The sequence below is a fragment of the Sphaeramia orbicularis genome, chromosome 16 (genome assembly GCF_902148855.1).
Source record: "Sphaeramia orbicularis chromosome 16, fSphaOr1.1, whole genome shotgun sequence".
NCBI lineage: Eukaryota > Metazoa > Chordata > Actinopteri > Kurtiformes > Apogonidae > Sphaeramia > Sphaeramia orbicularis.
The window spans coordinates 19,460,896-19,484,710 of NC_043972.1; the positions used below are offsets into that span (position 1 = coordinate 19,460,896).

General features: G+C 34.9%; 1 protein-coding gene across 1 annotated transcript in view; it reads right to left on the reverse strand.

The window, feature by feature from the left end:
- gabbr1a (gamma-aminobutyric acid (GABA) B receptor, 1a) overlaps positions 1-23,815 on the reverse strand; it is a 213,993-nt gene that overhangs the window by 160,509 nt on the left and 29,669 nt on the right. The window contains exon 5 of the mRNA XM_030157135.1: positions 10,245-10,430. Coding sequence (XP_030012995.1) covers positions 10,245-10,430 — 186 coding nt within the window. The remainder of the gene's footprint in view (positions 1-10,244; positions 10,431-23,815) is intronic.

Here is a 23,815-nt window from a genome sequence, read left to right on the forward strand (position 1 = left end):
TATTATGTAATCACCTAGCATGTTACAGCCATACTAGACAAATTATAGGGAGACATACTTTTAGATATCAGAATACACTCTATAGATAGACTGCATCGTTCCGTGGACTTGGTGTAGCTTTTTTTAGACAGTCATATAATTTACTGTATAGCAGGTAACACACTTTAAAAGATTCATTGCAAGTATTCCCTACTCCCCCTCCTTCCTTCAAACAATTCAGTTGAATTTTGGGCTGAAATTGTGAAATAAAGGCACAATTTTGTGTTGCAGAAGCTTTATTTTTACATTTCCTGTCCTAGTTTCAGGTTCTAATAAAATCTTACATGCAACACACACAGAACATAGCAAATCCAAGACTAAATCTGCAGGAAATATCCAGTATTAAAGACAAATATAAGGCCATAAATATAGTGAGAGCCCTTGGAATGTTTTTAGTTTATCTGTTCATGGTCCTTTAATCAGTTCAGTCACATTCTAGGCTGAAGTTATAAAGGAAATGTCTAAAAAAAAAAAAAAAAAAAAAAAAAAAAACATAATTAGGTGTGGCAGAAGCTTTATTTTGTGCCTTCTTATCCTATAAATCACCTGGGGAGCTTTCCCAATTATCTTCAACTCCCTACTGGGCGTCGAAACCTAAGATGAAAAAGATTTTTTTATTTTATAAAAACATACTTCTTGTTGATGAGACAGTAAGTCTACCAGAAGAGATGTTTGTGGTTTAAAGCACTGGTCAGTGGTGGATTACACTCAAGCTATTTATCACCACTCAACATGAATGACAAGTAAAGGTCATTTTCCAGCTTTTATGAGGAAATAACATCATCGCATGTGTACATTTGCAGATCCAAGGATTTATTTAAGGATCTGACATTCTGCTCTTTTTCTATTTATCCATGTAAATTTTCTTTGCAATGCTTTTAACAAAACCTTTATGCTCAAACACACTTATACAGACATCAGAGTATACGCCACAGATACACAAGCATCATCAGATGGGCTTTATGAAGCTGTTTATGACATGAACTTTTAGATTTTTGTTTAATATACGATACGTCTATGTCTACTTTAAAAGGTCTGTGGCATCTTCTTCAGTGATCCCTCTTCATTCACCCAAATACTATCAATACCATAGCAACTTTAGTGGTTGCTATGCCAACTTGTGTGGTAACCAGTTGGCAGCCTCGTCTCTTTCAGTTCTGTGTTTCATCTCTGTGTGTTCCCCTGAGTTAAAACAAAAGGTTCTACATTCACTGCCCCAATGGAATGATATACAAACACATATGAGTCTGTGAGCTCATTAGTAAGAAGGAAGTTAAGGTTATTTTAAATTGTCTAGAAAATAATAACTGGATTTTGGTCCTTGGCCTAGTTTTGCATAATAAGTGCATAATGTGTCTACTCATTTGTGTATGTGACAGTTGTATTTGTCATTTTATATAGTTGGAGTTAGTGCTTTTGCATGCACATACATATTTCAGTTTTTCTCTAATTCTCTATTCTTCTCATTTTCTCTAATATTCTACATAGGCTGTTTACATGTCCAATGAAAATGAATATTCCTCTAATAACCCCATTTTCAAGCAGCCATAAAAAAATATATATAAAATATGTTGTTTCTTCCACTTTATTTTCCACTGGTGGCAGATATTCCACTGTGAGAATTCAGCTTCCTTCTTTTGTTCCATCAAAAAGTCTCTGGGAAAAGCTAATCTTTTCAATATTTTCTCATATCCATAGACCTGTTAATATATCCTGTCATAATATTTATCAGTAGAAGTGTTTCTCCTTCGAACCAGAAATGTGAGCTTTCTTTGGTGCATCCATCCTACAATAGAGAATCTTTGTCTTTACCTCAGCTGACCATAAACAGGAGCTGTGTGTTGAAAAGTGCAGTAAAATGAGCAAATTACTGTAGATTCATTTTCTAAATGTTTCACATGACTAAATTGGAACATACTCTAGAAAAAGGCTCATTTGGAATGTCCAGCAGTAGAATATTAGAGTATATATAATCATGCTCAATGCTGATGCTGATCGATTGGTCAGGTCTTGAAAAGGAGAGTTTATATTCAGTAGTTAAGTTACTATCCACCTGTTTTTATTTCAAATTCGCACATAAAAAAATGTAAGCGGAAACACTGAAAATAAAAATAAAAAAGAAGGTGTGTTCATAAAAGGTAAATAAGAAATAGCAATTAAGTGTGGGTTCATGTGTCGATCAATAAGATGACTGCAATGTTCATTTGTTAACCCCACAAACGTAAGAAACCACAGACGTAATAAAAATTTGCAGCTTTTAACGTAATAATCCCACAAATGTAATAACTTTCCCACAAACGTAATAACAGTTGCCTACCACAAATATAATACCTCTGTAAAAAATCTTCAGTTTCCAACATTTTAATAATGTCCCACAAATATAATACATTAGTACATCACATACATTTAAGTAATGCATACATGAATATTCATACATCTTTCTTTTCCTTCCCATTTATTCTTATCCTTTGAATACTTACCTTTTTAGGATGATCAAATGTTGCAGTTACACCACATGGTACTAATTGCAGATTAATAAGTGTTTAATTACAAATACAAGTGGAGGATTTAAACAGAATGGGCCAAAATGTTGTAAAGGTTTTATTATAAAAGCTTCAGTGTGAAATGGATATTATTTATTCTCATTAATAGAAGCTTATGTTTGAACCATGTAAATAAAATGTCTGGATGTGATTATGATAACAATGGAAAGAGTAGGAGCACACTGTGGGAAGATGAGGTATTACATTTGTGAGAAAGTTATTACATTTGTGGGGTTAACATCACTGAATTGATACAAGAAACAAAATGACATATTAGATGGGATGAGCAACAAAACACCACTATGTATTATGAGCTGCAGAAACAAATGTTACACCAAGGAAGAGTTGGAAACAATGTAATGAGACCGAGACACTTCAGTTCAGGCCACAAAAGCTAAAGGAGCTTCAGGTTTTTGACTAAATCCCTCTCTGCTCCTCAATCAGCAGCTCAGGTAGTATGTTATTGTACTAAATCCTACATTTGGCTGATCTAAGTCAGCCCTTGTGATGTGAATTTATGTTCATGTGTACCATCAGGTTGCAGATATGGTCAGCCATGATGCAGAACGAACAGGCTCAAAGGGTCATTCATACGTGCAGCTATCAACCTTGTAGATGACACTGTAATTTGCAGTTTGTGCTGATATTTGCTGTTGGTTGATGTCTATGTATTACTGCAAGGGTATAGATCAAATTGTCCCTAAGTATAAAAACAATTCCTTGAACCTTTACGTTTTAAACCACAATGACAAGGAACTAACACTTAATATTCACCTTTGGAAATTCACATTTTCTTTTGCTATTAACCTGAAAATTCAGTACATTTGACTGAAAATCTGACAAATAAGACATTTATCATGTTAATTAAAAGATTCATACACATTACAGACACATTACAGCACAACTACTGAAGGCTCACTGAATCATTTGATGAAAATGAAATGTATTATATGTATTTTATTATATATACAGTCATCACCGCTACCAGATTTCAACCCACTCAACCTCTGGGTATGAGACATTGCTAAATAAATAAACTCGTAGTTGCATCCATATTAATGCTTTTAATTGCATGAGCTGCAGAGAAGGGCATGCATCACTCCAGACACACAAAGGCAAATGGAGGAATCTTTAAAGCCTGTCCTTCATAGGGTCTGTTCACCAGATGATAGAAATGACCTAAGGCCCCTATAGCAAGCTTTTATGTGTGTGTGTGTGTGTGTGTGTGTGTGTGTGTGTGTGTGTGTGTGTGTGTGTGTGTATATATATGGCATATATTTTGAAGTCAGGAGTCCATACACAAAAGCCTCCCTTGATGGATACGCAGACAGGCCAGTACTTACTTAACTCAACCTTAAATGTAGGGGTGTAAGAAAATATCGGTTCTGCAATATATCGCGATATTTCATTTCACAATGCTGTATTGATATTAAAAAGTACTGCATTGATATTTTTAGGTATTTATTCAAATGCAGATACTGTGGAGATTCATTTTTGTTTCTTTTTTGTTTATATTTTATTTCTTATTATTGAACACTCTTTTATTAAGTAATGTTAGTTCCTTTGTTGGGATTGCACAAAAATAATGTTATGATGTCAGTTATAAACTAATACAATATGGACATTGAACAGGATCTTAAACTGTGATGTCTGTAAAACATAATTTAAGTTTTAAGACAGGAAAATTTTGTGATATAGCATTAGATCCTGTTCCGATCAAATAAAAATGTGTTTAGTATTTGTGCATATTTCTGGTGTAATTTAATTCTTCAAGGAAATTATCATTTAAAAAAAGAAACAAAAAATTGCCTTTTTAACAGTATCATGATATATCATATTGTGATCCTAGTATTGTGATTTGTAACGTATTGCCAGATTTTTATCAATACACACTCCTACTTAAAGCTATACCTACCGATGTGGCATTTCTCACACCACTTAGCAAAAGTTCGAACATGAACAACCCGCCTCCCTCCAAAGCCCCGCCCCCTTCCCTCTGCCTGAGCTCTGAGGCTCCTCCTCCTCTCTCCTGATGCGCGATGGAAACAGAGGTGGAGATCCGGTCCGTTTTGGCGTGTCCGCGGACCCCTCCCTCAGTAATCAGATGCATCATCCACCTGCCGCGGGCCTGCGGCTCCTGTTCCATCAGTAGACCTGGTCTGTGCAGTACTGGGTCAGGGTCTTCACTGCAGTGCCCAGGGGATGGGCGCGCGCACCGTGAACGCGCGGCCTCCGCGAATTTTCCGTGGACATTTGAAGTTTCATAGTCCATACAATTATCATCCTACATCATCTTACATGTGTGACACCATATACATGTACCTGTATGAGTCTGCATGAGGTCAGCTCAGCTTTATGCAGACCTGTTCAGTCCAGTACAGCTGACTTCCGGACTTTTATCTCCATCCTTCATTCATCAGACTCCCGTTCGTGCCCCTCAGTTATCGTTTCTGTTCATAAATCCGTTTTTTCCCTTCCACATGTGCATGTCAGTTCTATCCAAACACATCCTAGACAGTAGACTGTGGTCAGCAACAGGAGAAGCAGCGCGAGTGAAGCGTCAGATTCAGAGGGACACATATCGGATGTGAGACGGCGATAATGGATCGGATGCTGGACGGCCGTAATGGATGATTGACAGGAGGCTTAGCCAGGTTCGGCCAATTATTTTATTCGGACCGACTAAAATGATTGGTCAGACTTTTATCAGAAATATATGAGAATTAAACATTTTTGAGTTTCAATACCTGGTGGATTTCTTTTACATTTTAGTTTGACACATGCTTATCAGGAGCATTTTAAGATGACAAAAGAAAAGTGTAAAAATGCCACATTATACGGTATAGCTTTAAATGTTATCCGAATGCACTCAAGTTCCTTTTTTTTTTACTGATACTAAAAAATACCAGAGAAGACCTAACAGCACTACATTTTCAGAATTCCTATAACAAACAGGTTTGTACTGTATTTTCACTGTAACACAAACCCTCATCACCCATTCCCTGTGTGCATCTATGACCAATGAAAGGGAACATAAAACTCACCCTCTTGATTCAGATTTCAAAGCATCCATGTATTTATTTTATCAAATGTATAAACTTCAACTAAAACGCTCATGTAAACTTAATGTAAAATACTGTATAAACCCAAGAGGACAGGCATTTGACCTCATAAATCTATTTCTATAGATTGAAAATGTGATATTATACAATGAATTAAGCCTTAAAGGGATTATATGCAGTACTGATATTCAAAAACTATTTCAGCTATCAATAACAGGGTGGATTTCATGGCCCAAAACCCATCCACAGACCGTATCGTTCAATGAATCAAGTTGCTGACTCACATCTGTATCATGGTATCATCAGATTTTCTCCTTTAAACATAAAGCCAGTTGGTCAAAAATAACATTCCCTTATTATTTTCACATGTCAGCTGATAGTTTTACATTATAGCTGTTAGCTTAGCATTAATTTAGTGAGAAAACAGCCAAAGTAAAATGACAAATCACCACCATTTTGTGTCAGAAACCTGCCACAGTTTAGTCTAAACTATGAACAAACAGCAGCAAACATAAAAACATAGCATTGTAAATTTATACCATCATAAACATCATAATTAAACTGCTCAGTGAGGAATAAACACCGTGATTTCAACATCAAGCTTCACTTTGTTACTCCATCTATGCATCAGTTTTTATCACTTCTTTTCTTTGACTCTGAAAGATGTTTTTTAAACTTGCCACATTCTGCTGTTTTGGTCGAAACCTCTTGACGTTAGTTTTCAACACACTGTGGCACCAGCAGACTCAAGGCTACAGTGACTGACTACTGCCTCTAGTGGTCACATGCATTCACAGTGACACAATGGTCCATCACAGTGTATAGATTCACCTCTAAATTCATCACTTCTTTATAATACACTGACATCTGTGGCATAATGTCAGATGTCTGTTTTCTAAATGCTGCGGTAAAATGCTCTTAATGCAGTGGTTTCCAACCTATTTTGGCTCACAACCCCATTTTAACATCACAAATTTCTGGTCACCCCAGACATTCAAAACATTTTTTTTTTTGGCTAAAATTAAGTTTTTTTTGGATCATGTAATAGTTTGCAATACTCTGTTGCAAATAAACATTAATTTTAGACAACATTTAGTCTATATAATGTATATAATTATGGATGGAGGCAGAAAAGCCAGGTGTAGATTACTGCACAAAGTGAGAATTTTATTTTCCTTGGTCAGGATATGTACAGTCGGTCCAGACTGGATTTACAAGGCTGACAATTAATACTGAACAAACAATAACTCAAACTATGAATTATGAAAGAGCTGCAGCATCTGAAACTGACCACAATGAACATTTGAAAGATAAACAGTACCACAGTGCTTTAATTTCACCTTCAGTTTGTCATGTCTTTTATGTGTTGCGATTGTCTCTCTCAGCTCACCATGTATTTTTTTATCAGTATATATATATATATATATATATATATATTTTTTTTTTTTTTTTTTTTTTTTTTTTTATCAATTACTAGAAATTTCAGGCGACCCCATATGAATTCCAGCATCGCAATCCCAAGGTTGAAAAACACTGTCTTACTGTACTCGCTGATTACTGTAATAGTTGTCTGTTTAACAATCAATCATTGTAGGTCAACATTTATTTATTTTTTTTTAATTTCATCATGATGTTGTAATTATAATAAAAGATTAGGTGATTGAAATATCATGACACTAATGATAAGGTATTTTATTGTGTAAAAAGGAAAGCTAAAGGTCAAGTCAATAATAAAACATCTTAATTATCTTAAATGTTTTATTGAAGGCTGATAGTGGATTTTTAAAGGATGATATAATGATGATTAGAAGCAAGAAAAAGCAGATACTTGCATGAATTAACCAATATCATCCTGGGCCCACCACCCACCTTTTTTGGCTCGCGACCCAATTTTAACCTCACAAATTTGTAGCAACCACAGACATTCAAAACTTTTTTTTTTGATAAAATTTGTTTTTGATCATGTAATAGTTTGCTATACTATGTTGCAAATAAACGTTCATTTTAGACAACATTTAGTCTATATAATGTATATTATTATGGACGGAAGCAGAAAAGCCAGGTGTAGATTACTGCACAAAGTGAGAATTTTATTTTCCTTGGTCAGGATATGTAGAGTTAGTCCAGACTGGATTTACAAGGCTGACAATTAATACTGAACAAACAATAACTCAAACTATGAATTATGAAAGAGCTGCAGCATCTGAAACTGACCACAATGAACATTTGAAAGGTAAACAGTACCACAGTGCTTTAATTTCACCTTCAGTTTGTCATGTCTTATGTATTGATTGTCTCTCTCAACTCACCTTTTTTTTTTTTTTTTTATCAATTACTAGAAATTTCAGGCAACCCCATATGAATTCCAGGCGTTGCAATCCCAAGGTTGAAAAACAGTCTTACTGCTTTAAAGGGAGCCATTTCTTTTTTTTTTCTTTTTTCTGCAGCTCCATACTCTACTCTTGGTTTGTTTTGCTACACTCATTATTTGTCATTTGAACCCAGTGTTTGTTTTCCCTTCCATTTGTCACCAGTGTATATACATATTTCCCTAAATCCTCATTTGTTTGCTCTGCTTTGAACTGATCATTTCAAACAGGCTGCAACAGTGAACGCCTCGTTGGCTGTCATTGATATCACAATCTGTTATACTCACTCGCTGCTTATCCAGTAAATAGAAATATACGGGACATCATCATCATTATTTTACCTGCTGCCGCTGATGGAGCAGCCGGTCCTCGGAGGATTATGCTCTGATTGGTTGGCTTGTTTTTTTCCTAGCAACGCCGCTCCACCGTTGGGAGAGCAGGTGTTTGTAATTACCCATCATCCTTAATGCCTTATGGTCTCATTTTTATGCAGCAGAATTTAAGAGAACCTTATTCCAGTGATGAGGACGCAGCATTGTTTTTATTATAATTCAGTTTCCTGCCAGAAAAAAACCCTCTATTTACTGTAATCTTCAAACAATATGTATATTAAACTTTTCTCAATGTCAATTTAATGCTACAGTAGTATACTAGAGTCTTAATAGATGCAAATTCATTCACTGTGCTTTTTTATTGTATTTCTTCTCTTTTTTAATAACATTTTCATGGAAATAGCAGCATTTCTTTTTCAGTAGCTTCAATATAATGTGACATCGTGACTCCAAATCACTGACACCTTATATTAATACACAGTACACACCTTTTTTTAACTGAATTTCAGTGAATCCTCTGTCTTATTTTAGTATTTTTATGGAAAGACTGCAGTTTTTCAATAGATTCCATGTTATGTAACATTGATTCCGAGCTGCAACTAATGATTATTTTCCCTCTCAGTTAATCTGTTGCTTATTTTGTCAATTAATGATAAGCTGTTTGATCTTTCAAATATCAGATATTGTAATTATTATTAGTGTTTTCCCAATTTTCCCAAGATTTCATTATATTCAGGATATTTTCTTGTATTTTCGTACCATTTTTCAGATGGATTTTTGATTTCATTTTAGTATTTTAGTATTAGTTTTATGAATGCATAAGCGCCTTTATTTTTATTTAATCATTTTAGTTTTAGTGTGTAGAGTTTTCCAAGTATTATGAGTTAAAGTCATGATTTATAATGTTAAACAGGAGAATAGAAGAGTGTATGACATCAGAAATGATTGAAAGGTTGAATATTGTGATAGAGCATTTTAATCCTCTAAACTACAGGTGTCAAACATGCGCCCCAGGGGCCAAAACCAGCCCACCGAAGGTTCCAATCTAGCCCACAGGATGAATTTGCGAAGTGCAAGTTAGGGCATTGAACTCAAAAATAATATCATAATAACCTATAAATAATGACATAATTTTTTCTCTTTGATTTTGTGCAAAAAACACTAAATTATGAAAATATTTACATTAAGAAACTATCCTTGAACAATAAAATGTGAATAACCTGAACAAATATGAACAATCTGAATTGTCTACAGAAAATTAAGTGCAATTTGAACAATATTTTTGCCTGTTACTAAATGTTTTGTGCCTTTGTAGATCTGATCTGTAATGCAAATGTATAAATGATAAGTCGAGGCATAATATTGATAAAATTGTACTAACATTTCTTAAATTTTATTGTTCACATCCTTTTTGTTTGGATAATTTGTAAATGTAAATATCGGCATAACTGAATGTTATTTTTTGCGCTAAAACAATCTGGAGTTGTCATTATTTATTGCCTATCATGCTATTATTTTACTGGTCCGGTCCACTTCCAATTAAATTGGGCTGAATGTGGCCCCCGGAAGAAAATGAGTTTGACACCCCTCTCTAAACCATGAACTGTTCCTTTAGTTAGTTTTTTGTTTTGGTTTTAGTTGCATTGCTTTTGGTGTCTTTATTTAGGTTTTGTGTTTATTTTATTTCTGTGTATTTCACTAATTTTGATTTTCGTCTTGCTTTGTGTTAACTGTAAAAAAAAAAAAAAAAAAAAAAAAACCTTCAGCATCTAAATGTCAATACCATGTGCTATCATGAATAGTGGATTCCCCACGGGACATGAAATGCCATCCTGTCATCATTCATTTAATTCCGCTGTAATTAGAGGTTTAAGTGTGAAATCTGTCAGAGACACTCACAGAGGCAGGTAGGTTTAGGCGAGTCCCACTTCCCCAGTTTAGTGCAGTGGCTGCTGTTTCTTCCCTCCAGGATGAAGCCGGCGTGGCAGCTGTAGTGCAGCACCGTCCCCTCTACAGGCGGCCCGGGAGGCTTCGCAGTCACCCGACCGTTCTCCAGAGACGTCCACACCCGAGGACACAGGAGCACTGAGAGGAAGAGTAAAGAACGGGAGGAGGCACAGTTATCAAAAGGTAAATACAGTACATGAACGAAGACGACTGGGTCTTAACTAGTTCAACTAATGACTGATGTTAAGTACGCTAAGTCCTTTAACCTTTTTCTATTAGTGTCCTTTCTTTCTTTCTTTCTTTCTTTCTTCTTTCTTTCTTTCTTAGCCAATCTATTGGTTGAATTCATACCAAATTGGGTTTATAGATTGCCAGTGACCCAGAATAGATCTTATTACATTTTGGGAAAAGTAGGTCAAAGTTAAAATTTTTTATCAATTAAAAAAAAAAAATTCCTTTTTACTTTTGAGCGAAATTTCAAATGTCTGTATCAGCAAAACTATTGGTTGAATTCCTGCCAAATTGGGTTTATAAATTGCCAGTGACCAAAAATAGATGTCATTACATTTTGGGAAATGTAGGTCAACGTTTAATTTTTTTATGAATTAAAAAAAAATAAAAAATTTCCCATTTACTTATGAGCAAAATTTCAAATGTCTGTAGCAGAAAAACTGTTGGCTGAATTCATACCATATTTGGTTTATAAATTGCCAGTGACCCAAAATAAATGTCATTACATTTCGGGAAATAATAATAATAATAATAATAATAATAATACATTTTATTTGTATAGCGCTTTTCTAAAGACACTTTACATAGAGCAGATAAAAACAGAAATCAAACTCATTAAAAACAGATAAAAGCAGGTGCAGAAAGCAGGTATATAAATAAACAGTTAAACATTAAAAGCAATCTTAAATAAGTGAGTTTTCAAAAGGGACTTGAAGGTGTTGAGGTCGGAGCAGTGTCGGATAGAAGGTGGGAGACAGTTCCAGAGGGTTGGAGCTACGATGGAGAAAGCTCTGTAAGGTCAATGTTTAAATTTTTTATGAATTTTCACATCTTTTTTTTCTATATATACTTATAACAGGCAAAATTTCACATCTATAAAAACATCAATTTTGTTTCAATTTACTTCAAACTTGGCACATATATAGAGGTAATTGATATGGCGACATCACCACACGCATAAACATGATGACATCAGCTGGATCAATGCCAAAATAAGCTACAATATGTTAAAGGGGTGGGGTTTGTCGTGCTCGGCACCACTTGTTATACTTTGTTTTAGTTTCAAATGCATAAATATAATAAGGAAGTGTCTAGTTTTAGTTCACTTTGTCACTTGTTTTGGCTTCAGATTTAGTTTTGATACATACAAGCTAAAACAGTTGGATGACAGAATGCATGATATATGTTTACAAAACCATTGTAGTTCTATCAAAAAAACAGAACTAGTCCTTTAATGTGTCAATCAATCTCCAGTATCAAACATTCATTACAGATTCAGGGTCCAGGGGAAAAGACAACACTTTAAAAGAAGAAAACACAAAGACAGTACAATAATAAAAAGAGAATTTTTATAATATGTAAATAATATATAACAGGCAACTGTACCAACGTCTGCAGTGCTGGGAAAGCCGGCAAATAAATACATTATTTTTTAAAACAGCTTGAAAAGTATTGACTGTTGTGGTCATGAACATGTTCCTGCATCATCCCTGTCTATTCAGTAAAACTCTCACAGCATCATTATAAGCAACCTTCAAAGTCTCTGTGAACTACATTTACTAGAATGTGACAAATGTAGATCTTTATATTTTACAGCCATTCATCTTCACATCCATTTTTTATTAAATTATTTAACAAATAATGAAAATGCTCGAGCTGTAGTACACGAGATAAGTCTCAGTTTGTGCTACTTTGTGTTGCACAGACCTGAGAAGGATGTACTTGACTAGGGCGCTTTATTCAACTTCTGCATGTCTTTCATCTACTTTATCAGAGGATGGACTTCCACACACAAAACTGATCCCGTGAGGCCTCATTAGCCAGTCAGAATGCTTCAACTACATGCCGCTTAGAGAAACGTTCAAGACATTCGTGCCAACAAGCTAATGTGGGCCTATATACGTCTATATAGTACACGCTCTTGAACGCATCGTGGTCTTCTTGATTGTAGTTTTACTCTGTCTTGTCTGGTGTTGGACAAAGAGGGTATCACAAAATTTTTGGAGCATTTTCTGATTTATCTGTTAACATCAACACTAGTCGCTTTTCCATTGACCCTCAAATTGCGCAAATATAACTTGCGCATAAAAATTTACCTAATGGCAAAACATCAATTTCGCCAAAACTTTCATTTTTCGATTAAAAGTTTTTGTGCTGGCAAAAGGTGGTTTTTCAGGCATAGCACAAAAGGCATATCATGCAAAACTTGTTTTTTTCTAATTACTATCATCATCAAGTTTAATGTACAAAACATTCATGGCGTACATTCTTTTACATATCAGAATAGGAAGGGGTACAAAGGGCATATCATGCAAAACTGCAATGGAAAGACCTTTTTCCACAACTAGAGTCACATGAATAAAAAAAAAAAAAAAAAAAAAAAAAAAACAGATGTTGACAGATGTTACAACAAGCAAAAAAGAAGAGTTTTAAAAGAAACATGACGCGGTATGTGTGGACACACCAGGAAACTGAATCATTTTTTAATTTAGTTTGGGATAGAGGGGTAATATATAATAATAATGAATATATCTGTAAAGCAACACCATATTTACATTCGTCACCATGTTTATGGAACAACTTCTTATGTCGTCTCGCGATAAATTAACAAATCATCGCATTTGTGATTTAATGAAAAAACAAACATTACTGCACTTCTGTTTTTTCGACATTTAGTGAATATCGATAAAGTTTTGCGCAGATGTCCAATGGAAAAGTGACTAATGTGATATTTCAATAACATTTCCTTTACACAGAAAACATTTTGCCAACTCTTGATTTGGGTTTTACACTGGAATATAAAATAAAATATCCTTCCATTTATAAGTTGAATCACCTTAGAAATGCCAGTGTTATGGTAAGAACCACTCTAGTCATATTATAGTATAAGGTATGTTTTTTTAAAGCCCTTGCTGTGATTCTGGTCTGGCCTGATCTTGGTTTTGGTCTCTACTAGGCCTCACTTTAGATCAAGGGTCTTCAGCTAAAATAGAAAGACGTCTGCTCTCCAGCTCAGATCTGAACATTTACAAATGCAGGATTATGCTTTTAGGCAGATGCAAGCATTGAGAAATTTTACTGAATATATACATTTTCTCAGTTTGTGTGTTTGAGTTTCTGCATCATGAATGATTGTGGGCTTTAGGAAAAGGAACCTCAGGCACAGATGATCACAGTCAGCTAAATGTAAGAATGTAGAAAAATATAGTATTTTATTTTTATTGATTTTGTTTGGCTGTAGGGGGCATACACAATTATTTATTAGTCTCATTTCTTCAAAAACAGTGAGAAAATAACTTTAATATGAGCGCAGTATTGAAAACACACAGAAAACCAGAACTAAAGGCTTCCACAGGCTACAGTCATATTTAGTGTCATGTCTTTTCCTATAACAAACAGAAACCCAAACATTAAATCATCTGACGTGTTGAATGAGAAGACAAGAAAACTAATGCAGTGAATCTCATTTATGTCTGAACTAAAAGACATGGAAGGTGCAAATCTAGGTCACTAAATACTTATTTTGTTTGTAAAAGCTGTTTCTATAAAGTTTTGATTTTAATGACGCTCATATTTCCTGTGTATACTGGTCGTATCTTTATACTGAAACTGAGAATTGCATGTGTGGTCACCATTGCTGCTGAAACAACAAACATAACAATGATTTCCTTCAAGGAATAAGGACATTTTTATTGACTAAGATTTAGAGATCCGACACGCTTCAATTGTTTTCTTCTTTTTCAGTCAGTGTGCATTACATTGACTGGATAAAACATACGTTTTCTAAATAACAAGGATATAAATAATTCCACAAGGATAAAACTATAATGGTTCTTCATCACATCTGAATTTTTAATAACTTTATCTCAGTGATCAACTCTGACAAGGCAGATATGTCACTCTTACATAACATAATAAAGCTGAGCATACATATATTAGAGTCAAAGTTAAATCGTTTCCTTAAAAATTCTCTATGTGGATAAACTTCTTGGCACTTCTTGGGCTTTTGGTAATATGGGGAATTTATTGTACTTGGATCTCATCTTTCTGGAGGCTGTTGAGCAGAAACCAATATTTATCTCCTTTTGAGGGAGGAAGGAAAACATATTTTCAAGAGGAGTTCTTGTTGCATTTTTCTGTCTGTAAACATTCTGCCTTGAACTGAAAATGACAACAACTGGGGAATTATGGTATAGTATCTAGTGACAGTAAATATACAGTAGTGCTGCCCTGACAGTAGAGCTGAGTGCTTGCGGCATGGTATTAATCACAGTATTATATTCAATAGCAATAGTTACATTATATTTGGAAATAAAATCATCACATAAAAGTATATTTCCTCAGTCATCCATTAAATGTACAACAGGCCATATCTCCATTCACTTTTTAAAATTAGAATTATTTCTCCTTAATTAAGATACCTCTATCATCCTAGAGTTGTAAATTGTGGGGTGAATATGTTTTGAAATCAATTTAAAATAATGAAGGACTTGGTGAAAATTGGATAGTTTGATTAGCACTTTAGTAACAGTCACACCTAAGAAGGAATTTCACACCTCTAAAAGATGATAATGAAAAGTTAATTATCTGCAGTGTCAGAACCAAACTATCTTCAAATACGTACAGACATAAATCACTATAGATTAGGACCCCAATAGGAGTACTGAGCTGGCTCCGCTGTGCTCTTGCTATTAACAAGAGAGCGCAGGTACACAGAACGTCAGCCAATGAGAGCGCAGGTACACAAAAGCATCAGCCAATGAGAGCACGGGTACATAGAAACGTCAGCCAATGAGAGCACAGGTACACAGAATGTCAGCCAATGAGAGCGCATGTATGCAGAACGTCAGCCAATGAGACTGCAGGTACGCAGAAACATCAACCAATGAGAGCACAGGTACACAGAACACACACACAAAATAAAAGCCTTATTAAAATGGCTAAATAATGAGTATTAATAAATAAATTATATAACTGCCAAAAAACAAGGACAGGAGGTGGAACTGGGCCAGAGCGCGATGTCCCGACCAATATGGATTCAGTGATTTCCCATCTTTTCAGTGTCATTTGTTGCAGACACAGATCCCACAGTTGTTTTCTTTCTTGGTTGGATCTTGTCCACAGGTCGTTAATGGTTGTCAGGCGCACCTACCATGTTTCACTTCACCTGGCTGTAATTGGTCAGTTGAAGTCTTTAAAAGGAGATTGACCCCTCCCACCTCAGTTTGCCCCTCCCCCCATCCTGACCACTGACTCCCATTTTAAATACTGTTTAAGGCCCTGTTGTTCGTCTCTGACAGACTCAGTGGGTGATTGTAAATTGTATTTTCAGTCTCCTTTTAGAACCCCTAAAAGGGCCCTTTATTGGTTTGACCCCTTTTCATGTTTTTTGTACAAGTTTGTTTTGTTGTTTGCCCAATTTGCAACCTCCGTCCATGCGCTGTTTTTTTTTTACTGTTAATTTTATGTGATTTGTAAATTTAGGTTTTGCTAAACACTGTCAATAATTCAGGTGACCCTTATTTTTTTCTATTTCCTGTTGTGCTGCTATACAGTTATAGCAAACAGTTTTTGTAATAAATAACTCACATACAAATGCAATGTAGAACATCATAATTTTCACCTGAACAGATGCAGTACTTAATTTATAAACTGTCCTTCTTTGGTACTATTTCTTGCTTTTACATCACACCGAGTCCACAAATCCAGCAAAAGGTAGGCACACGGATTACATTTCCTTCAGGAAATATGCGCTAGTTTGATCTGCTGCTTGTTTGTCTTTCCATAACAGACACATGGTGGATAGTAGATATGAAAAATCCATGACTGGTTGAGGCAATAAAAGGATTTTCATTTAAATATTCATACACATTGTGAGTTCTTTTCATTGTATATGAAAACAAGCTCTGGTAATTATTCCTAAACCACACAAGTCTGTTCACACTCACAGTTGTTACATTTTGTCTCTTGATCTAGAGCCTTTGGCGTTGTTTTCAACACTTGAAACACACATTCACCAGATAGAAGTCAGTGTAAGTTCTTATATGATGGAAATTGATAACACAGGCCAGGTTATTTGAAGGTGGTTGGGGGTGGTTATGACAGAAAACCAAAGTCTGTGGAAGTCATTTGGTCCAGACTTTCAGATTGTCCATGACCAATCAACATTTGGTATTTGTATTTATTTACTTAGTTACAGGACAGTGTGTATTGGCATTAGTTACCAATGCCAAAACAAATGGTGTCAGTCCAGATCAAGCTGAACCATTATTTGGTGCATTTCCAGTGAGAAAATACTTTTTGGCAAATTAAGTTCTGTCAGACCAACGGCAGGAAGTTACACAGACCATTGTTATGAAAAAAGTAGAAAAACTAAGGAAAGGACGACGAAGATAAAAATTAATCTAATAAAGTGAAGGCATCGGATGCACAGCAGTCAATAAAATGAGATGAAGCACACGTAGATGGTTAAGACAGGATATTTTAGTCCATTGTATAATTGGGTGAAAGCGAATCTAAGTAGCTAAATATATAGAAAGCAAAAAAATGTGACCCTTAGTTCATATGTTTGTACGTAAACAGCTATAGACACAAAAGACAGGTATGGTTAAGGTTAGGAAAAAGGGTTGGGGAAAGGGCTGAAACAAGAAAGAAAATGCAAAAATAAACTTGGCAGGAAATGGAAGAATCATACTTGTCTTTTGTGTCTATAGCTGTTTACATACAAACATATGAACTAAGGGTCACATTTTTTTGCTTCCATTTCCTGTCAAGTTTATTTTTGCATTTTCTTTCTTGTTTCAGCCCTTTCCCCAACCCTTTTTCCTAATCCTAACCAAGTTGTCTAAATCTGAGCCAAGCTGTAAACACGTCATTATCTAGACATCATTGAAATTAGACCACACAACAAAAAAAGTGCTCTAAATCGAACTACATATAATGTAACACCATCATCCCTGAGAGGCAAGGTTCTGAAATGTTGAATATTGAATGCAAGTAAATGTATTTTTGGTTCACAGCACATGATGACAACACTTTTTTCTGCCGACAGATTGTTGTGTGTTTTTAGTTTAATCAGACTGTGAAGGACTTTAGCTGAAGATGGCATATTGTATGAATAATCAACACTGAGTCTACAGGTTAAAGACAGGCTCATGTATAGCTGCAGTTTGATCATATTTATGGCAACAAAGGATTAAATAACCATTTATTTACAGTCTTGCTTACAGTGAGAAACCCCCACTAAATGATTACCCACTCTGCAGCTCCTTTCACATCATTTATTGTGGGGTTTTCCCTGCCAGAGACTCTGCCTTCATCAGCCTCATTTCCAGTAACAGCAGGTAGCTATTTTGAGAAAATAAACCCACAGCACACCACCTACCCACAACATAACAGCACACACAACAGCAGGGTTAGAGGCTACAGCGCGTAGCATTTAGAAGCGCCAAATATTTGTGATGAGTTGGTGGAGACCAAAACACTGACAAAAGGACAGTCAGTACCAAACAACAAACTAGCATTAAATGGATTCAAGCTGTTTTGTGTTTAACTGTTTTTGTTACTGTTCATAGATATTTATATATATTTTGTTCTAATCTATATTATAAAAGGGAAGTGGATTCTGTTTATATGTGTGTGTCTCGGGCATCACACAAAATCCAGAAAAAGCTGACTGCTGCAGTTTGGCATACTTATGTATTTTTGGTCAAGGAAGAGACCAGTGAAAACGACAAGTTGATAGGATCAATATTTTGGGAGATATTAGTAATTTGGAATACAATAGCCTTACAATCACGTTGCTATGCCCACGACAGTTGACGGGAAGTGCAGTACCACGCTGCATGATGGGAAATGAAGATAAAAACAGGAACAACACATATACCAACTTCAGTCCCTAGATATCGGCATAAATATATTTATTGTCATTTCAATTTTAAAGAATGACTTACCAAACCATTTTTATGTCAGTACTTATAAAATATAGACTCACATCTTTTCCCAAAAGTCAGCTCTCCCCAGCATAAAAGTTACTGATTTCTAGAGGTTTCTAGATGTTATAGATTTTTACACATTTTCCAGATTTACTCTTGACGTCCCTTGTACTTGTAGGAACATTTGGGCATTAAACGTCATTTAACTTAACTGATTTATTGATTAATTTTGCACTTACAAAACATTGATCAAAGTCATGATAAAACAGTAAAGGTGCAGGGAGAGGCAGAAAGCCTAAAATGGTTTGTATTAAAGCCTCCACCTTATAAATACATAAACATTGTAAAAGTTATGAGACTTCCATAGTCCATACACATTCAGAATTCATTTAAAAAAAAGAAAGACAATATAAAATATATATATCTCAATGTGATATCATAACTGATTTCCTTAATATGTCTTAAAGAATATCACTGATGTGCTGTTTCCAAGAACACGTGAAAATTGGCTCCACAATTTGCACCCTCTATACCTAATACAAAACTGAGCTCTTTATGTGACACATTTAGGGAAATGAAAATGTTGATTTTGATGAGTATTGTATCTATGAACTGCAGCACTGGTTACAAAATACAAAATGAAATGCTCAGGCAAGGTATTTTGATTATATTGAATTTTATACATAAAAATACAAATTTAGTAGATATTAATACCAAAAATATTAAGTAAATTTAGTTTGAAGAATAAATTAGCAGAGGAGGTCAATGGCTTAGAATGGGTCTAATCTATCTAATCTCTGTAGTTTGGACAATACTTGAATTAAAAAAGGCTGAGGTTCAGTTTAAGTAAAAGAAAATAATTCAAGAAGGAATTTAGAGGAATTGTTATGTAATTTACGACCCTGGGAATCAACAGAAGGAATTCTTAATATGGAAGATCTTCTGTGATTTCACTGAGGTCTCGGCTCAGTTCAGCCCGCCTAAGTCCTACTTTATCCTTTAATTTGGAAGTTTGCTGAAATCCAAATATCTACATTTTCCTCCTGGGTGTCTGATTGATTTTCTTCTTGATCTGGATTCTGTCCAGAAGCCCTCCTCCTCATCTATAATTTATAAATCCATTGCCTCCCTTACATAACTCCTGATCTGACAACCCATCAGAAGTAGATACCAAAACCAGCAGCACCGTATCCTTCATCTAGAGCATGCCTCAAAGGCCTGACGGGGAAAAAAAAAACGTACCTAGAAACTAGTGACATTTGTGATAGGTACCGATACCCACTTATCATCCACCAATGTTCTGCTTCAATCTAAACTTCACAGATTTGTGGCATAAAATATTAAATTCACTAAAGGCAGTTTTTGTTGTGAACTTCAACCCTTCACACATGAAATAATTACCTCAAGGAGATCTCAAATCACAAAAAGTTGAAAGGATTAAAGTTTTACTCCTTTCAGTTTTTCATTTATCCCAATAATCATCTTGCGTTTCCTTAGGAAATATTTTCTCCTCTATTTAACAAAGAAATTCTGTCCATTCAACTCTCATTTAGACAAAGAAATGTGATGTTTTAGCTGTTTTTGTTTCAGGTGTTTTCCCATTTCACAAACCAATATGAATATGTCTGAAAAGGGCTGTCGTAATATTGCAATTTGAGTTTAAGATTGTCATAGAAATAATAGCAAATTCCTCAACTTTAAACATTTTTGGTTTCATAGTTTAGTACATTTGCCAGTACATTTACTCAAGGTTTTGTCGCAGTATTTTCAGTGTTGTATTAGTATTTCAAAGAATCTAGACCTTGACTTAAAAACTTAGATCCTTTTTTGTGGTGACTTCCAAATGATTTTTTTTCTGCATCATTCTCTGCATGTTACATTTTTCAGTAAATTCATGTATTTTGCTGTATTTCATTGTGTCGATGATGAAAGCTCAGAGTTAATTCAAAAGTTCTTACATCAAAACAGAAAAAAACTGGAGGAAAAAGTGACTTTTTCAGCAAAATATTTTATAATCTACAACTACTGTCATTTGTCAAACTACGTGGGTTTCACTACAGAGCCTCAGAATGTCCCAAATGATCATATTTAGTGTCATTGAAAAGCTGAGAAACTACATTTTCCCTGAATTATTTACATGTATTGATAGGATTAGGGGCTCAAAAGTAAAGGTTTTAGATAGATTCTGTTGTACACCAGCAGCTGTTTATGTGTTAGAGGGTTAAGGGCTGCTATAATAATGAGTTTAAGCCAATATCATCCCACCTCCAAAAGATTTTAACCTTGAGAATGCATTATACCTTCTCAGGTGGGGGGAGGGGGTTCACAGAAAATCATTAACATTATAGTGGAAAGTAAAACAGTACTTTAATAAATTCACTCAGTGTCATGTCTTCAACTGTCCAGAACATATTTAAATAACACAATGTGATAAAGTGAACGCTGATAAAGTGAAGATGATAAACAGATCATAATACAATGTAACATGGCAAAATGAGCATAAGTGTTTCACTGACGCCATAACTTGTTGATATATAAAGTGGGATATGTCTGATGAATATGAATCACACATCAAACTCAGAGCAATTAATCAATTAGTGTTGGAATCAAATTAAACTAACTGTAAAAAGTCTTAGTAGAGGCATTTTTTTAAAAATCTTTTGACCTAAATATATATTTTTTAACTTTTAAGCAACACCAAGTGACAAGGAAACTTATGTACAATAACATACAATATTTATATGAAGTCATCATAATGAGGGAGGAGGGAGGGGGTTGGGGGTTAGGATATAGGCTATAGCAGGCAGTGCACAAAAGAACTAAAATATATGACTGACCAGGCAGTACAGATCAATGTCCTGTCTTGTTTGCGTAAATGTTTTGTGTGTGAGATGTGTATATGTGGTGTGAATGTTGTGATGTGGGCTTCTCAAAAAGTCAGGGGTATGTTTATGTTTATGTTTACGCATTTGGCAGACGCTTTTTTCCAAAGCGACTTACAGGGGAAAACCAATTAAATCACTCAATCAATCAAATTTTATTTATATAGCGCCAGATCACAAAAAAGTTATCTCTTGACATTTTATATATAGAGTTGGTCAAAACCAGACTCTGAGTCAATTTACAGAAACCCAACAGAACAGAGTCATACCCAACAGGGTATGACTAAAGATAATCATTAAGTAGCTGAAAATGAGTGTGAAGAGAAAGGAAAAAGAGAGAAAAGGAAGAAAACATGGGTTAAATAAATAAATAAAAGATAGATAGATAGATAGATAGATAGATAGATAGATAGATAGATAGATAGATAGATAGATAGATAGATAGATAGATAGATAGATAGATAGATAGATAGATAGATAGATAGATAGATAGATAGATAGATAGATACATAGATACATAGATAGATACATAGATAGACAGATAGTTAAATGAGATAAAAAGTATAATTCATCTAAATGTAATGTCATAAATGTTAGTGCCATTCTGGGGTGCCTAAAAAGGGGGATAAACATGACAATTTCATGGGGCCCAGCATTTCTGGGGGGCCCATAGAGCAGTGGAGGGGGTCCAGTGGGTACAGGTTAGAAGTTGTGAAAATTTTGTGTTAGGTCCGTTGTATAATAGAGGCATAGAAGCCGGGACTCGGACGTTGAAAGCATGTTCATTTTCAGTTTTGCTTCATGCCAGTATTAGTAACGTTAGTTATGGACCATACCCCCACCCCCCAGGTATATAACCCTAACCTATACACCCCCCCCCCCCCCCACACACACACACACACACACACACACACACACACACACACACACACACTCCGACAAATGGATAAGATGATACAGAATTTTATAAAGGGCCCACACATTGTTTTCCTTTCATGGGGCCCACAATTACTAGCAGCGCCCCAGGTACCATTGTTGCTGCCCCCACCATCACAGCATTGTTGCCACTGTTTTTTGGGGTTTTTTTTAATGGTGAGGTTTTGACCTACATATGATTTTCCCTCTAAGTCAGTATTTCCAACTGAGAAGCCTAATAGTAACAGTTGCAACGTCGGTCAATACTGATAGTTGAGACAATACCCCATTGGTTCAAATTAATCCAACAAACTAATTCAGGGGTGTCAAACTCATTTTAGTTCAGGGGCCATATTCAGCTAAATTTGATCTGCAATGGGCCGGACCAGTAAAATAATAACATAATAACCTATAAATAATGACAACTCCAAACGTTTGTCTTTGTTTTAATGTAAAAAAAAAAACAAAAAACATTAAATTATGAAAATACTTTTATAAACTATCCACACAAAAAAAAATAAAAAACTTGAAAAAACTGAAATTTAAATTAAAAAACATTTTTTTAAAAATGTAGTGCAATTGTAATAATATTATTCCTCAACTTATCATTTTTACATGTGCATTATGGATCAGATTTACAAAGACACTAAACACTGAGGAGCAGGCAGAAAAATTGTTAAAATTTTGCTTAATTTTCTTTAGACACTTCAGGTTGTTCATAGTTTGTAAATGTAAATATTTTCATAATTTAATGTTATCTTTTGCACTAAAACAAAGCAAAAAAATTTAAGTTGTTCATTCTAGATTTTTTTTTTGTTTACTTCAAGATTTTTTTTTTTTACTTAATTGAAGATTTTTTTGGGGCTTAATTGAAGATTTGTTTTTGCTTAATTGAAGATTTTTTTTGGCTTAATTCAAGATTTTATACTAAATTTGAGATTTTTTTTTTGGCTTAATTCAAGATTTTTTTCCTTAATTCAAGCTAAAATGTTTTTTGTTTTTTTTTTTTTGCTTAATTCAATTCTTGACTGTGGAATTTTTGCACTTGGCAAAAACATCCCAGGGACTGAACTGGAACCTTTGGCGGGCTGCATTTGGCCCCCGGGCCGCATGTTTGACACCCCTGAACTAATTAATCAGACTATTCTGAAAGGATCTGAACATATCTTAACTTCTACAGCCATTTGTAATTTTCCAAAACTTTTATTCATTACAAATTCACAGGCGTGTTAAAATGCGAGACAGCTACACTGCGTTAATGGTAATTGTATTTTCTCTGATTTAAGGCAACATCAGCAGCTGCAGAGATGCAAAGAGCAAGAGACGGAGAAGAATGTTTTCTGCATTAATACTGTGGGGACTGAGCTGTTCTCCCCTGTGATTCAACTCACTGTTAGAACCGGGAAACGTAGTTAAAAAGGGTCTTGTATATACGCACACGTCTGAGGCTAGAGTGTCAGGGTGAATAAATATAATGTGAGACTAATAAACCTAATTTACTCAGCTAAATCTAATTAATACATGTCCACATGCGGTGTTAGTGTTTTGATCAAAATATTGT